The sequence below is a fragment of the Anguilla anguilla genome, chromosome 2 (genome assembly GCF_013347855.1).
Source record: "Anguilla anguilla isolate fAngAng1 chromosome 2, fAngAng1.pri, whole genome shotgun sequence".
Classification (NCBI taxonomy): domain Eukaryota; kingdom Metazoa; phylum Chordata; class Actinopteri; order Anguilliformes; family Anguillidae; genus Anguilla; species Anguilla anguilla.
This window is the reverse complement of record NC_049202.1, coordinates 36,325,157-36,342,836: the sequence shown is the minus strand read 5'-3', so window position 1 is coordinate 36,342,836 and position 17,680 is coordinate 36,325,157. Positions and strand designations below refer to the sequence as shown.

At 39.6% G+C, this 17,680-nt stretch overlaps 2 protein-coding genes across 10 annotated transcripts in view; both read right to left on the bottom strand.

Moving 5' to 3' along the window:
* Positions 1-4,943, bottom strand: part of stat5a (signal transducer and activator of transcription 5a) — a 73,171-nt gene extending 68,228 nt beyond the window's left edge. Inside the window, exon 1 of one of the 2 annotated variants that reach the window (XM_035405021.1) lies at positions 4,795-4,943. The gene's annotated coding sequence lies outside the window, so the exon portion shown is untranslated. The remainder of the gene's footprint in view (positions 1-4,794) is intronic. The other variant, XM_035405022.1, reaches the window with a different exon arrangement.
* A 4,390-nt stretch (positions 4,944-9,333) lies between these two features.
* Positions 9,334-17,680, bottom strand: part of stat3 (signal transducer and activator of transcription 3 (acute-phase response factor)) — a 28,870-nt gene continuing 20,523 nt past the window's right edge. The window contains exons 17-24 of one of the 8 annotated variants that reach the window (XM_035405023.1): positions 17,457-17,509; positions 17,260-17,354; positions 15,258-15,397; positions 14,538-14,750; positions 14,302-14,347; positions 13,687-13,740; positions 11,919-12,019; positions 9,334-10,987 (exon numbers count right to left, since the gene is read on the bottom strand). In XM_035405023.1, coding sequence (XP_035260914.1) covers positions 10,932-10,987; positions 11,919-12,019; positions 13,687-13,740; positions 14,302-14,347; positions 14,538-14,750; positions 15,258-15,397; positions 17,260-17,354; positions 17,457-17,509 — 758 coding nt within the window. In that variant the 3' untranslated portion in view covers positions 9,334-10,931. The remainder of the gene's footprint in view (positions 10,988-11,918; positions 12,020-13,686; positions 13,741-14,301; positions 14,348-14,537; positions 14,751-15,257; positions 15,398-17,259; positions 17,355-17,456; positions 17,510-17,680) is intronic. The other 7 variants (XM_035405024.1, XM_035405025.1, XM_035405026.1 and 4 more) reach the window with 7 other exon arrangements.

Below are 17,680 nucleotides of genomic sequence, written 5' to 3'. Positions count from 1 at the left end.
TCTTGGGCAACATTAACTGTCACAGAGATGAGAAAAGCAGTTTCTATTAGGCTACTCAATCAGTTTTTCTGCATGACTTCTCTCTTTCTCAATAAACTTTCTGCAAAGCAAAAAAAAAAAACTCAAATGGAGCTTTGCAAAAGGTAGTACTGCGATGGAAACAACAGCAAAAAAGAAGACCGCTATTTGATTTTGCAGGATGGATGGAAGAATGATAATGTGAACAGAACTGAGAAATATCACCACAACAAACCTACAATAAATGATGGCAATACAAAGCAAGGCTTAAGAAATGTTAATATTTCGACCAAAAAATAAAGAGCTTCATTTTTTCAGGACAGCCGCATGGTTTGAAGGCATACATGGGCATTGTAAAAAACTTTCCAGCAGCAGAAGTCACAAACCAAGTGCCCTTTCATCGTTCATGCATGAGAGGGGCTGTCTGTTGACATCAGACAACACATTGTCAAAGAAAATGACAATAATATGCAAAGCAGGTTCTTTCCATAAAACAATTTGAGGAACAACATTAGAGTTAGGAAACACCATTAGAGCCATTACAACATCAAAACCATTTAATGCAGAATTCTGCATTTTTACACAGACAAAAAAGCCAAAATGCAGGGGAAAGAATACAATGCATTCTACTGACGCAGATATTCCGAGGTCTTTTTTTAAGGATTACGACGGGCAATGACCCAGTCTTGAACCACAACAAAATAATTACTAATTACTTGAACAATAACAAAATAATAATTAAATAAATAATTATTTATTTGAGCCAATCTTCCTTCAGGGTCTGACATTTGTGTCGTTTACTGATCATAATATTTACACAGCCGTTCGTAGCATTGCGAGAAAGTGCTTAATTTGAACGAAAAGTTGAAAACAAGATTAGCTAGCTTGCTCAACATGAGTAGGCCTAATTTAAAACAGAAATTTCTCCAAGGTATTTTTAAAATGAGCCCGTGTGGCAAAAAACTGTTTTGATAAAAATACCTAAACTTTATTTGTATCTTACTTCATCCTGCAAATCCCGCTATTTCATCCGACTAGTTACAATTATCATAATAAAATTATGAACGAAAATTGTTATTTTTATCAGAACAAAAGCAAATTAGTGTAAAACACAGATTTTGAAAGAGATTAGGAGATAACATTAGAGTTAAGATTTTGTTGAAGTTAAGCAAGAGCAGCAAGGTTCACAATTTTAATTGTTAATCTCAGTGATAAAAATTAAGTCACCCAATGATGATTGTGGGACTTGAGGGGAGAAATGACTCAAGGGGACAATACAACATGATGAGCATAACTCGGGCCCTCTACTACAGTGCCCGAGAAGTACAAAACACAACTGCATTACACACAAAAAATTAACAAATTAGGAAACACAAAAAATCTCAGAACAAATGAAGTCTGAAAACACAATGCCAGTTCATAAAACAAATGAATAAAACAGGGAAAAAAACAATGTTTCACAAAACAAGCTGACAACTCCGAAAGCACAACATTTCAAAAGGCAAACTGACAGAACCAGAAACACAAGGACGTTTCACAAAACACAACAGCAAAAGTGAAACCGGAAAAGGCAGGTACAAGCATTTTCATTGCTGATTGGATGCCTACGATGCCACTCTGGGTCATAAGAAGTGAACCTGGCTCCGGTAAAGTCATTGCACTTGCAAGCTGCATTGCACTGTCCAACACAGCATGCGTCATTATGTTTTCACAGTTGCTCATTCGTGTTGAGATTTGACTTTGTGTATTCCCACTTGTTAATTTGTTTTGTGTAATACAGTTGTGTTCTTGACCACTGAACTCTGCACATTTCTGTTGCAAGCAATCAGTTGGAGAGGAAACAAGTCAAAGCAGTAGAAAGCCATGTCAACACTGTAAATTCCACATGGGCCTTTAAATGATTTTAGTAAGATATGTTTTCCCCTCTCAAAATGGAGAGGATGCAAAGAGGCTCCAGGAAGGGCCTTCTGTGTAAGATCAAACTAATCTGTGACCTCTGTTAATTCCCACTGTGGGTGGTGAGGGGCCTTTTACATCAATTTCTGCATCAGTGCAGCACTCTGAACTGGGGTCCGTTTTCAGTACTTAGCCTTTCCATGATTGGATACATGCACATCAAAGAGGACCGACCCCCCTCTAATCTCTCCATTTCACCCTGCATAAGGAGGCAGGATGACATAACTAAAACAGATACAATAGTTGGGAGATGGAGTGCAATCACCTTAGGAATCAAAGAGATCTCTTTCGAGACCAAGCTAATTGTTTATAATCACACTTATGTTTAATCCAGGATTCAATCAGTAACCAAAGGTTGCTAAAGTTGTATTAGCTCTTCTAGATGTAATACGCATTATGACATAGCCCAATGAAAGCAATATGAAGCTTTTAGTAATGATACTGCCAAAAGTGTACTTAAGTATGTAGGCCTACATGCTGTTTCTGATACTGTCGAGAAGGCTTTATGCCTCCATAGGAAGGCTATACTGACTGCTTTCTGACAAACTCAAACGTAACTCTTTTGAAGCATTTCTTTTAATATTTAAAATCTGATAGGCAAATATATTTCCTTATATTTGGTTTAAATTCCTGCTATTCAGGTAAGGAATTATTCAGCCTTAGCACAGTAAGCCTGCTTGGAGAGAAAGAAGCCCAGCTTGGAGAGAAATTCTTTGTATTCAGTGAGAAAACACAGACAGTTTTATCTGGATGTCTGTGATTTTCTATTTACCTTGGAAAATGTACAGTCAACATGGAGACAAACTGTATATTGATTAACCTGTCAGTTGGTCATTACTCATGCAATTGAAGGCCATTTTCTCAGTAAAAATATGAACCATTTTAATTAAAGCACACTCAACTTTTCCCTTTACAACAGGAAAACAGTTCTGTTATGTCAGCAATGTACTTAAAACAGTACTATTTATATTGATGGATTCATCTTTTGTCAAAATATGGCAGCACCTGAATGGTATATGCACATTGCTTTGGCTCAGACCACAGTGCCTACGTGTATATTCATCATACCTAGTATTATAAGGCGTTGCAAGCAGCATCACAGATTCCTAAATTGCAGAACAGCTAAAACTCACAATCTAGCTGATCACTGCAGAACACTGAAAACAATGCATAAGCCTAAACACAAATTGTATTTACTTTGCAAATACCAAACTGATCTAGGAACGGCCAGACAAAGACAATTGCACACATGAAAGAAAATAAAATAATTTACAACCGCAAGCATAACAAAAATTACAAGCTGTTTTCTGGTATCTCATTGGCATCTCAGTTGTGAGTATTGCTCTACTCTGGTTCCTGCAGTCCTCTCCCTGTTGCAAATACCGATGTGCAATATATGGCAACGCATCACTAATGAATAAACCAATAAATGCTTGCAGTGTAAAATCTGGTTGCTACAGAACACATTCATATCAACTAGACTCGCTGAATAAGCAATTCAACACGAAATTTTCAACAGTAATTTAATATTATACTGAAAAATACTGTGTGACATATATAGCGCTCCTTTTGCATATGCAAACATAGCACCAAGTTCCTTGTTAAAAAGCACTGTGTTCCCTCTTCTACACACCAAAACTCAAATTAGTTTGGATGAAAATGGATGAAACGTGGGCAATTTTAAAGCACAAGTAACAATTTCAACCAGAGCGACACCATCCATTTCAAATAGCCAAGAAAACCTGAAACATTTACAGAACTAGAAATTATTTCTTAAACCAGTCGCCGGAATGCGGCATTAATTTTAAACCAGCTAACGTTAATTAAGTAGCGGTCCCAAACACAATCTACTATGTGCTCCTGTCAAACGTCACACGTGTACATGACTAATGATGTAAACATGTGTCAGCAGTAAGTCACTCTCGTCAGTTACCAGAAGTTGTGGAGGTTGAAACTGACTGCAGAATTTATTTTCTCTAATCCTGGCGACTCCTGCGAGTAGCTAGCTAGCTATCTTACTGTGAAAAAAGGTTCATTTTCCTGACATTTCGAGGAAAATAAATTACGTTAAATAAATAAAAACAATTCCAACTCACAGCGTGAAAAAACAAGCGGAATCTCAACTTTTGCTGGCTTTAGTTGACTTAATGTTAAATTTTATTTATTGTATCTTGTAAACTGCATAATAATGTGGTTAGCTAGCTAGAAACTTAGCATTGGCAATTATTTCCAGCACCGTGTCGACAGTAGTTAGCTATTTCATATGAAAGTTTGTATTATTGTTATGATTAAACTACAGTAAACACATGTTAAATGAAATAAAATATATTGGCGCAAGCTACAATCGACTCAACGAAATCACTTCAGAATTCAAATACTTATAAACATCTGTCGAATCCGTTCTCACTTGACAGCGCAAAAAGAGAAGGTAATGTTTCGTTAGCTAACGTTAGCGAGCTTGCTGGCTAGCTGTTCGTTAGCTAGCTAGCAAGCAGGTAAAATAACACTCACTACACTAGCCTACTGCTTGTGACGTTCACAGCCTGTTTGACCCAAATCCCCCTTTATGCAGGAAATACCACATATAGCAATAACATACCGTAAAACAAAAATTCAACAATATTCTTAAAAGTGACTTTAAACTTCATTAAACCAACAAAATGTAAACAACTGCTCTCGTTCTGTGTGCACTGGAGCTCACAGCAACTGCTGAACGGTGTCGTGGAGCCCGAGTCATAGTTTGTTTACAAAAAAAAATCGATATAAACAGGACAGTAAGAGCACAGTGTGTCCAAAGTGAACAATTCATACTTTACTTACCTCGTCAGAACGTAAAATTTAGTTTTCTTTTAACATGAAAGTACAGGAAATATCCACACCGTGCATGCAACGCAGAGAGAGTAGCTCTCCACGTCCCTGTCAGATACGCAGTTTTCTCTCGTTCTTTCGGTCTCTCGCAATCTAGCTAGCTCCATCCAGCCGCCCACTTCCGGCTCTTAACGTGTGACAGATGCGTTTCAGTTTGAATTCATTTTATCTGCTTAGATAGCAAGTTCAGTCGGAGCGACTTAAATCAAGCTCGTTCGTTTTTTTTTCTAGCTGACTAGCACTGTCTTTTTTTAAATTAAGTTAGTTAATTTCAAATAATTTACTTTTACAGGGGTTTCTGTAAAGAGAATGCCCTTCTGTGCCCTATAGTTAGCCACAAGTTAAACAGGCAGTAGTTCACTATAGCAACTGAGTAACATAGATTTTCTATTATTATTATTATTATTATTATTATTATTGAGTAAAAATCAGTATTAGCCTACCTGTTATCATTAACTTTATGTGAGCGCGAGACAATTCTTAATCCCAAATCCATTCGTATGTAATTGTCCCAAATACACTTAAATGTAAAGCATTGTATAGGGGGTTTGCCCAAAATGCACTTTCCGCAGTCTTTACTTTTCTGGTTTAGTTATCAAACGATTCGCCTCGCTGCATGTTTTGTTGGAATTATAAGCAGGGATGGCTGAGAACACAACGCCATTCATCAAAAGCAGCTCGCATGCAAATGACTAAGGCAGGGCATACGCTTTCTACAGTATTTCTCCCAGGCTTTGGCGTTTGTCCTGCGTTACTTTTTCCGACCACACTGCAATTCTGTGACCTGCTATTTGTGGGAGGAAAAGCAGGGATGTCCAAAAACGACTTATTTTTCCAGTGAACTGTCACTGTCATAGCCTAGGGTAGATGTTGCTCCTTATAAGTTTGTTTGACTATCTAACAATAGGCCTGTTATAGCCTAACTAGAAATGAGGCTTGAACACAACAAGGTATGTGGAATGGATCAAATTACTACAGGACATCTAAAGCATGCTAGTCAAAACTTCTTCCACTTCTTGTTTTTTGTATTATTGGTTTTCTAGCTCACGATATCCTACCAGACTCTTATATCCGTATCACTTGTGCCTGTCCTTAAAGACAGGGCTGGTAAAATAAATAGATTGGGAAATTATAGACCGATATTGCCCTAGCCAGCATTCTTTCTAAAATATTGGAGAGATATCTTGCTGGACAGGCTTGAATTGTACATTCTTATCACTGACAATCAATTTGGTTATAAAAGAAAACATGGTATTTTTGCCCTGAAGGAAAATAATATAGAGGACTAAATTCTATAACGTCCATCTGTTATCTTCATAACCAGCTCATGTATGCAGACGATTTTGTTGTTTTGTGATGTTATAGTGCTTATTTCTAACAGTTATTATGTTCCCAGTGCAGTGAAGATTTTGACATCAAATACAGTATAATGCCAAAAATAGCACTTAAGGGAAATTCAGGAAATACTGATTAAAATACCTTGGTAGGCTAATTGTATCACAGACAATTTAACAGATGAAAGAGATACAGTATCTATAGACATTATCGCTGATTATATGAACAGGCTAACATGCTGATATGTAAATTTCACGTAATTATGTGGACAGTTAATGTCAACACCTCATTGTTGAGAGCTTTCTATGTGCCCCTGTATACTGCTCACCAGTGGTGTACTTATACGAAAGGCTGTATGCAGAAACTTAAAGTGAATTTACACGTAAATGAAGCCTTGTCATTTCTTGTAACCTGCCTGTCATTGTTTGTTTTCTTTTTCTTTTTTCCTGCTATAGACCTCTTTCTAGATGAGTCTAAAATAAAAAAGCTGAATGAATGAATGATGAGGGGAAGCTACAGAATGTTAAGATTGTTTTTTCTCCCATTTGACAAAAGGTGGAAAATCCAAGTTCAGAAAGTAAAAATCCTCCCCAGTATTTTGTTCCAATCACCTGGATTTGCTAATTAGGTACAGGTCTTCAGCCAGGAGGTATAACTAATTAGTGAAATCAACTGGCTGTGTTCATGGATGGAAGAAACATATGGCAGGACTTTTACTTTGTGTAATAATTTACTGTGTGGTGAGCGTTCTGGTGCAAATTGGCTGCCGTGCATCACCCAGGTGGGTGCTACACATTGGTGGTGGGTGAGGTGAGTTCCCCTTCACTGTAAAGCACTTTGAGCATTTGGAAAAGTGCTATATAAATGTAATTAATAATACTTTCTGACTCCTGGACTTTCCATCACTGCTTTTGAAATGCAAAATGTGTGTTAGTCGTTCCATGAGCCTAAGATAACTTAATACGTATGTATAGTGGAATATACTCAGCCTTTCCCCTCTAATAACTCAAACCTCAAATCTGCCACATTTTCTCCATATCAGTAGATGTGATGTTAATTAAAAGGCTAGCAGAGTCGTCCTGTCATTAAAAAACTGGATACTTGCATGCTTATAACCAAAAGATAAGCCCATACAACTCTTTAATATGCTCCCTGACCTAAATTACTTCAGTAGCCTAAATATCCAGCAGCACGACGAAAGCTACAGTAAAAAGGACATTTGCTCAAACACATGAAGTAAATACATCATGTTTAATGAAACAACTGTTTCAAAATAGAAAATGGCGACACCTGATGGTCAACTGGCAAACTGACACGTTTGGAAAGCAGGGATCTCGGCTATACTCAGTCATAAAGTAATACAGGTAGGCTTTGTGGTCAAGTATCTTAGATAAGGACATCCCAACCCTAGTACTGGAAGGCTGCAGGGCTTTCTGATTTTTATTGTCACTCACACATATTTAATTTATCAACTAAAGCAGATGATCAAACTGTTAACTCACCTGGTTGTTAACCTTAAGATGAAAACAAAAAGGATCAGTTCCTGCAGTTCTTCAAGACCAGGATCGGAGAATCCGATCTCAGGTGCTACAGAGGTAGTGGAATTCTGTTGCAATTTAGGATAATTACAGAGAAGCTTTGCTCACATAGTGACCCAACACAACTCAGTCGGATTCACGTGGAAACAAACTTAAACAAAACAACTTCACAACTATTGCAGAAAACCTTTGAACATGTAAATGTTGATCTATGTGTACATATATTTCCATACCTACTGTTATCATGTGGAAAAAATGGGAATGGATTTAGCGGTCTCTGAGAAGACATAATGAGGCAGTAGGAGAGGAACAGAAAGCCAACAACTAAATTTAATGGACCAATCAAATCAGAGAGCTTGAGGCAGCCAGAAAGAACAAAACAACTCCACTAGGGAGAAATGGTAGAGAGGCAAAGTGTGTGTGGTTGCCAAGGTGATTCGGGCTGCCTCTGTCCCTGCTGACCTTTCTACACACAAGCAAGTCTTAAAGGTGAATCACTTCAAGCATGCAAATCTCCCATTGACTTCACATGAGGAGCACAGGCACATAAAAATAACTGTTATTAAGCTCAGAACAATGACTACATCATGATGGTGCAAACGATAATTTCTCATGAGTAATGTAAAGTGGTGGAGACTGGCTTTTAAGCTGTTGGAAAGATTACCTGTTCTCTGCAGAACGTGGATGTCAATTTAATGAAAGCTGATACACACAGCTAGGGATGGATAGCACACTGAAACTTTGCATGTCCAAGTCTGAGGCCTTGGAAAACTAATGGCAGTACATTAGGCAGCTCATCTTCGCCATGCACAGCTGATTCGTTTGTGAGCATGCAAAGCATGCAAGGACAGTTACTAGTAGGGCTGTGATATGGCTGCTCACATTCATCAAAAGTGAACTTTTTCCTTCTTCATTTCCCTCAAAGCAGAATTTACAACATTATTACACAAAACATACAAACCTTCCTGCTGTTAATTTTAATAGCAACTTCAAATTAATCAAATTGGTGGGATTTTAGATGCAAAATAAAAACATTACTTCAATTTTCTGACTGCTTGTCAACACAACATATCTGCAGTGGTTTTTTCAGTCAAACATAAGCTTCATGAGACAACTTGCCACTTCAAGACCATGTTTAAGTCATTTTCCTTATCCAGAGGAGGACATAAAAGTAACCATAAGAACCTATTACTTTAACAGTTCCCTGGCAAGTCTCCAAGTTTGGGTACCCAGATCTGACCTTTTAACTTTGCTGACCACCCTGGAGCAAATACAATATTCTTCTTAATGCAAATGATTAAATCAAGTCTACCGTGACATCCCCACTGGGTGAACACACATGATCTGAGCCAAGGCCAATAAAGTTAGCTTAAAGAAGTATTTCCGTCACTATATATGGAGAGTCATGGAATGACCTTTGCAGTTTAAATATCCGTAAATGCAAGATAGCTACACTTTCATTTTAGGAGGATTCAACCAAGTGATGAACTGGTGCACTACCATCAATATTAACAAAATAAACATACTGTACCATATATGGATTAGCAACATCAAACAAAGCTTGTACACTTACAGAATTTACAGAATTGTCACACTTCATTAATGAATCCCAACCAAGTCATTTTAACACATCCATTTATTCTTACTCATTAAAACCGTGTACCCACCAGTTCAGAGCAGACCAGAACATTTAAGATGTGTCATACATTTTATAAAAATTAATAAGCCATTAGTTTGAGCATAATTTACAGAAAAACTCATCTAAATTCCATTTACAGAAAAAGCGTAAAACATAGCCCTCCCCAGTAAAGAAATACAAGACTTGGAAGTGAATGCCTGGACTCAGACTTCCTATGGCAAGTTTGAGGGAAAAAAACTAGTCCCTGATAATCACACACATAATAGTACCCCTCATTACATTAGCTTACTTTGAGGTCTCATCATGTGCATGGTTTACCACAAGCCTGGGGTAAGCATGTTGTGACTCTAGGTTGTGTCTGGCTTGATAATTAACAAAAGCATCTGTGTGCCAGTTTTGCCAGTACTCCTTATGCAAGCTTCAACAGAGATTTAATGGATGAAATCCAGGGATCCATCAGAAACTTGAACTGAATGATCAGAGAAGATTAAACAGCAGGTAACATAGTCACCAATACAATCCCATTTGTCATAGATCAAATGATCACTTGGTCAGTCAGAAAATATGTGTGATCTATTTTTAAAAGCAATAACATAAGCTACATTACCGTGATAGAATTTCACTGTAGGCATCACTTTTAATATCTTGCAATACAGAATGATAATTAACTAGAAACAGACTTTCTATGACTTGCTCTACTTTTAGAACCATTTTTAAACAGGAACACAATCAATAGACACACATGGACTTACACTTTAAATCACCAATGTACGAGTGTAAATGACCCGTAGCAAAGCAAAGTTTTTACTGTGGAACACATCGCAGTCACAGTGTTCGTTCAATTATTCAATTATTAAAAAAAGGATATACTACATTGGACTATTTTATATATATATATATATATATATATACACGATCAACCTACTGCAGTAAGCAAAAATTATATTTCCACTTAATTATTTTCAGCTGGTATTTGTGTAAACATTATGCTTGCAAATCAGTTACTCAACCATCACAAACCGGACTAAGCTGACCACTCGTCATGGCTTCACGGTGAGAACACCCGTGACCATGAAAAGCAAAAATCCCTCATTTACTGAATCTATACATGACTGCATGTTGTATTCAGTGGCAAACATTACACCATTATAAACAAAGTGCCTGGGAAAAGAAAGACACAGAATAAAGTAAAATAACACAGAACAAACACAGCAGAGACAAAACATTCAATGGAACGAAGGCCAACACATTTCCTTGATGAGACTATGCTTGATTCTTTGATAGGTTTTCTTTTCACTGACTCGAGCGTTAAGGACAGCGGGTAAATACAGCGTGTGATCAGAGAAATTAGCCACCGTCAACAATAAGTGATCAGGTTCCAGACTGTCAGTATTTGTCAGAGAAGTTAACGCGGCGGTTCCTGTGATGTAGCGGTGGTCTTCCATTGTCCCCGGGCTTCTGTTTGGGATCTGGTGAGTGGTGGGATGAAAAGTACCATCTCAGACGACACCGCAAAGTATGATGTGAAGGGCAGAGGGATACATATGCTGGTCTTTCCCTCCTGGGCCCAAGACTCTTCAGTTGGGTGACGCCATGTCGGATGAACTGTAGTCCATTTTCGAAGTGAGGGATTCTGAGAAGAGAAAAACCCAAAGGCACACAGGGAATGAGATATAAAGTCAGTCGTGGAAGGAACAAACATCTGCTGGGTGCCCCTTTCTGTAAAGATTAGGGCCTTTGAACTGAAATGGACACTTTTATAGAATAAAGTTGGCAGTTTCTTACACAGGAAGAGGCAGACAAGCCTGCCCTCCCTTTGGCATGTTTGTCGCACGCTGCCACCTCTTGTCGCCCAGCAGTCTGCCAACTGAGCTGCGTGGCCCAAAGGCCGCAGGACCACGGGTCTCACACCGCTGATGCAGACTGACCAGGGGCGGCTCCCTGGTGATGTGACGGCCAATTGCGCGCTTGCCCGTGGGACCACGCATCACAGCCCACAGGGGCATATTCAGAATTACAATTCTGGGCCACAGGGCGCACCACTACACAAAGAGCATCTGGTCACACAAGAACTCCTGATAAACCCCTTTGAATAACTGTGTTGTCATCAAATGAAAAGGTTGCCAGTCCTCAAGAGGACACTTAACAACCTAGGAGTACAATTCATTCATGGAAATGACTGCAGGTGAAGAGCAAACAAAATTATTTCAGTTGTCCTTAAAGGAAAAAAAGAAAAAAAAAGTTATGCAATGCTGGGAAGCTTTTGGGAACACACCAATCAGACTGGCCAAGCAGTCTTTTTGTTACAAATTTTGTTAGGAATTCTTAAGAGTGCTATGTATAATATTGCACAACAAAATGTAAAAAGAATCTATATTTGACAACCGACTATGCCACCGCAATAATTTTAGACTTTGAAAATAAAGCAATTGAGCATAGAAGTACTTTGAACTATACACTTTTAACTAAACACGTGCTGCGCATAAACCTTGCCCTGGACCTTGCTCTTGCCCACATTTTGTGTTTAAACTTTTCTAATCAGGGTTAGAAAAGAGCAGTCTTACCCAACTGGCCGGGGCTGGCGTCTGCCCTGTCATTGTTAAACAGAGAGTCCAGTATGTGAGACTCCAGGGGGAACGGGTCGCTGGTGTTGCCAGAGTTGGTGCTGGAAAAGGCAGAGAGCAGCCATGAGACATACGGGCACTCACCATTTATGGCAAGACCTGCTTTCACAACAACATGATCAACTTCAACACAAACCTTTGCTTCTGCAAAACACTGTACTGCCAAAAAAAGGCAATGCGATGCCCAGAGATATGGCATTTTCAGTGATATCCAAACTAGTATGTTGATATCATGCTTTGTCTTCTGTAAGATAACAAAGTTTTGGGTCTTTCCTGTAGGCTTGCTGAAAATAAATCGCATGCAAAAATCTAGACTGCTGATCATCCAAATCAAAAGGAAGACGTCACAGATAATACATGAAAAATGTAAATAAAGCACAAAGAAGTACGACCCCTCTCTTTCACGCCTGAAACTGTGCTTCCCTAGTGTCCACGGGAGATCTGAAGGAAAACTGGCGCAAATCCCGTTTGTTTCAAATGTTGACATATAGACAATCTGTATAGCTATGTATAAAGTCACTCCATGTCTGCCAGAAAAAACACAGCACTTGCTCTTCCTATACAGCTTGCAAACACTGGGCCATTTAGCACGCTCTGCATATTAGCTTTCGGTCAGTCACTCTCTTGGTCTGATATCTGACCACCCAACCCTTACTCCACACAAAGGTTTCTGGTCCAACCATTGATTTTAACCATGGATCCTCTTTAATAATAAGACTCAAGTTAATGGACTAGAAAAGCACAGGAACAGTGGTTAAGGGCTAAATTTGGTGACAAAAAGCAGGGGTCTCTGTATGGAAAAAGTCCAGAAGACTAACCTTTAAACTTGTATTAAGCCACAAAGCTTGCCTATGCCCCGAAGTACAGCTGAACAATTTTATCATAGCTTATGCATAATGAACCAAACTGAAACATGCAAAATGCAAAGCAGTCATGGCTCAGCATGACATTTGAGAATGCAGTCACTTCCCTTTCCAGTTCACCAGTGTTGTCTCTATTTTACAAGTTCTGGGTTTTCCAAATTTCGTAAGACTGCGCCTCATGTTTATCTGCCTGTATTGTCCCCAGAGATGTTCCTATAAGTTGTTGCACTCTTACACGTTACACTGTATACTGTTTATCACATACTCCAGTTGCTATGTCTGTTATCATTCACAAGGACAACAGAACAAGACAGCTTTGGAGTGTTGCAATTCCACCAGCAGTTGTTCTATGGAACACAGCACATGTTTTAAAATGGTGGTTTCCAGATGCTGAACAGTGGTACCACTACAATCACCAGTACACACTGTTATAAACTGGGTATGAAAACAAGCTTGAGTACAATGGATAGTCTGAAATCAGACTGGATGGAGATGACATTCTAAGGGTTTAAACTATATGTCAGTTTAGTGCGTATGGGCTCCAACTTAAACATTACAGAAACTATTTTTTCTAAGTATAATATACTACAGTAGTAATTAACATTGAATAAACACATGAATAAAGTGTGAAATGAAATCTAAAAATATATTATTTATCAAAAGGATCCTTTGAATGTCCCCTATTTTGCCAACTACTGTACTACATCGGTCTCTGAAATCATTAACCAACGTTAAACCAATGAAATATTAAAGGAACAACAATGGTGTGTTTCAGAACCATTGTCCGCCACCCCACCGACAGGCAAGCACGCCACTCTCCATGCCCCAGCCCTGCACTGTCCTACCCTGGAAATCCATTCACCAGCAGCTCCGGCAAGTCCGAGAACAAGGGGGGGAACCTAAGGAGAAAGGCCAGTTTCTCACTCCGCAGGACTCCACACACATGCACTTCCTCATTTTAGCAGTTCTCTCTTTCTACTTTCCTGTGAAATGGGTAGCCCCGTCATTACCCGTCACCTTTATCGGCAGAGGCTAATGACTGCACAGAGGTGAAATTCAAACTAGGTGCAATTTGTTTATTTGTTTACAGGCGTGAAAAATGGAGACATTTATTTTGGACTTTTTGGAATTTTCATCTTCAGGAACAGGCATGGCTTAACTTCGCTTATATGTTGCCCAAAAAGCCCTCAGCCCCAAACTGAAACAGGTGTTATTTTTATATAACCTGACTTGAGCAACATATGCAAGATGCAGCTAAATAGCCAGAGGTTTTCCCTCATCTCCCATGTGAAAAAACAGGAGCTTATAACAGTAATGTGTTGAAGACCATGGCAGTGATTAAAAAATACTAGATACTGTAATCTGTGTCTAATTCCCAGGCTTGTTCAGAACAATTTGTACAGAGGAATATGTTTCACTACATAAAATAGCTGAAAATAAAATTGTACAAAAATACTTACGACGTAACGCAGATGAACCTTGTCTTCAAGTATGGTGCAGTACCTACTAAACACAATAAGACTAATTGTCACCTTGAAAGCGTCATCAAAATGAAGAATTACAATTAACATTAACATGTGGCTGATGTACTGTAGAGCATTGAGGGTGTAACTGTATTTGCTGATACTTTGCAGATAAAATGAACAGACTGCCTCTCCTTGAGTAACCACCTCTGGCAGGGAGGAAAATCAACAACTACCTAGGTCAGTGTAGTCAGGCTCGATGGCTTCGCTTCGGCAGTACTTCCCAAAGGCCTCTTCCTTGGGGATATCCGGGAAGAGGCAGCCCAGAGGCGAGACCAGGATGTTGGTGGCATCCATGATCTTGTAACCCATGATAATCTCAGCGAATGACATGCTGCTGAGTTGCTGTTTGGTGTAGGGCTCCACCGACTGGATCTGGGTCTTACCTGGAGAGAGCGGGGAGACGAAGAGTGATGGAGGGAAGGAGAAGAGGAGACACGACAGAGAGGAGGATAGGTGTGAAAGAAGGAGAGGAAGAAGAGTGAATAGGGAGAGGAGAATGGGAGAAAGGGAAGAGATGGAGAGATGTTGGAAAGGAGATAAAGTGTGAGGGAAAAACAAGGAGTAAAAGAAAGAAAGGCATGAGGTGGGTGTGGTTGGAAAGAAGTTAGCAAAACCAACGCTGTGACAGATGCAAACCTACTGTATGTGCGCTAGATTTGAAAATACCTGGATTCACAGAACCATGCCCAAGCAGGGCTTCAACTAAAATTCAATTCGTGAAAAGAAGTACACGCTACTTAATTCTTTTAGAGTATCATCACGAACGGGCTTTCCCCCGCAAGGTACACAAGCCACCAGCCCTTCTTCAGCGAGAACATTCCCGTTCTAATGGCCGCTGCTTTGGGGGAAAACAACCGCGAGCGGCCCTCGTGGGCCTCGGCTGCTCTCACCGCTGATGTCCTTCTCCACCCAGGTGAAGGTGATGCCCCCCTCCTTGCTGCTCTCGCTGAAGCGCAGCAGGAAGGTCCCGGGCGGCTTGGTGCTGAGGATGGCCCTTTCCCTCTCCTTACTGATGAAGCCCGTGATGTACCTGCCCGACACACATTAACACACCACGTCATTCCGCCTCTCAGACAGCCCCCAGAGCACAATAAATCTCTATTTCCCCAACTGGCTTCCACTTCTTACACAGAGTTTCACACAGACCGTAATACAATTAGCAAATTACGAGCAGTAGATAATTAATAAATTCACAATTACGCACATGAAATTTGCATATGCCATGTATACACGATGACTCGTGTTCATGGCCCACATGTTCTTTGGGCAATTTTAACAGCTGGATTCTTATGAGGCAACCAAAGCACGTTGAAGCTGGTTATAGAGGAGCCAAAATATGCAAGCATAAACCTGCCAAAATGTAGCCTAATAGTCAATGCTAGCTAATTGGTTAATGTAAATGTAGTTGTACGCTTCGCCATTTCTTTTACTTATCGCGTGCGCACAAAAAAACTTTAAATTTTGTGGAAGCTGTGTGATGTTGTCTGTGAGACTTCTAATGGATTCCTACTCTGGCAGCGTATAAACTGCCGGAAGGAATAACTCATCAAGCAAGGCGATTGTGAGGAGCGGAAACCATTTTGAGGGGATACTGGGGGTCGTAGACACTGTCGCCTATAATGGGATGAGTCTATTTTTTAAAAGCGAGCAAAAAATGCCTGTCGGAGAGTAAGACACTTGAGACGCTCCAGGCTAATGCATGCACAAATAAGATTGGCGAGCAATATCCTAAGTCAGGAAATACTTAAAGCATTTCTTGATGATGCTGAAAGTAAAGTCGTATAATCTAAATGCATTAACCCCCTCGCATCTACAGCACACAACCTTTAGATCATAAACGATCATTCTCAGAATTCAAGGAATTACTCATTTCATTTTCAATTGAAATGCTTTTACTGTACATTACGGGCCCTATTTAATGGCACAGAAAGCCGACGCAATCGCAAATGCAGTTAGTTCGTTATTTTGGAGTGATTAGTATCTGGATTCCATTGTGGCAACTTGCAAGGTTTTTTAAATTGGTTTATTTTACTCCTGCCAAGAAGATAATTTATTAATGACCAGAAGAAGAGATTGAATTAATTTTATTTCCTGTATATGGACAGCTAATTTGTTACACATGGTACATTTTTCCAGCTGCGGTAGTTGGCATCTATTAGCTGCAAAAATATTTTCTTTCAGTAGATGAAGCTACACACAGTACTTTCTGGTTTGTTCATATGAAGATAACTAAGGAAAAAAGAGCATTTTTATGCTGCAGTATCACTGCAGTAGTAGACGGAAACAAATATTAAATTATATATCAACATTTCAAGGTCACTGAATTGGACAGCCTACTTGATTTTAATGCTAAAAAAATGCAACCTGATTTAAACAGACACAATCTCCCCATTTTAGAATTCCAAACTATATATATCAGAGCTCATTGTTGCAACCTCTTCTGCCAATTTGGGAGAGCACAGACAAGCCTATGCTCTCCTCCAAACCATGCGAAATCACATCTTATCACATACCAATTCGCAAGATGGGTTCACACAGACACAGAGTCAGAGGAAGATACTACACTTGCAGCTCAACAGATGGAACTGCAGGCACTTGATGGACCAGCTTGGGTTGCTAGTGAGTGAAAGAGACACTGTACCCAGCACTTGCATGATCTGCATTGAATACCAGACCACGTGCCCCGCCCATGCACTACGACAGTGCCATAACACGAACATGAAAAGATTCCTGAATGGCCAGTGCAAGGTCAAAGCTTTGACTCACCTTTGACCCGTTAGACACTTAAGCTGTGCTGTGGTCCACATGACCTGCATTTGTTTGTTAAAATGCAAAATTCTGATTCAGGCAGACCTCTTTTTGATCTAGTGCTAGTATTTGCCAACTGCTCACCCTTCGTTCCAGAGTGCCAGGATATACTTCTTCACCAGGTCAATGATGTTGTCTAGCCACACCCAGAAAGAGAAGCCTTTTCCAGCCATGTTTTCCTGGATTGGCGATAAGAGAAATCGCACAGTATGTTAACATCTAGAGGAAATATGAAGTCCAGAATAATAATGCAGATTGCTATGATCGTTACAAACACATACTTTGCAGAACTTGGCCCAAGTGATTTGGCATCCAGAGTAGTTCACACATGGACCTGTGGAGATGTTAGCAACAGGGAATTAAAAAATGAGTCTTTGTGTTGTACGGTGAGAGTGGAGCCACAAATAGGTGACATGCAATTTGTGGCTCCACTCTATAAGTGAACAAGGGAGAGTGGCAGTCACAGTATAAGAGCACAGCTGCAGTCACAGTGTAGCAGCACAGT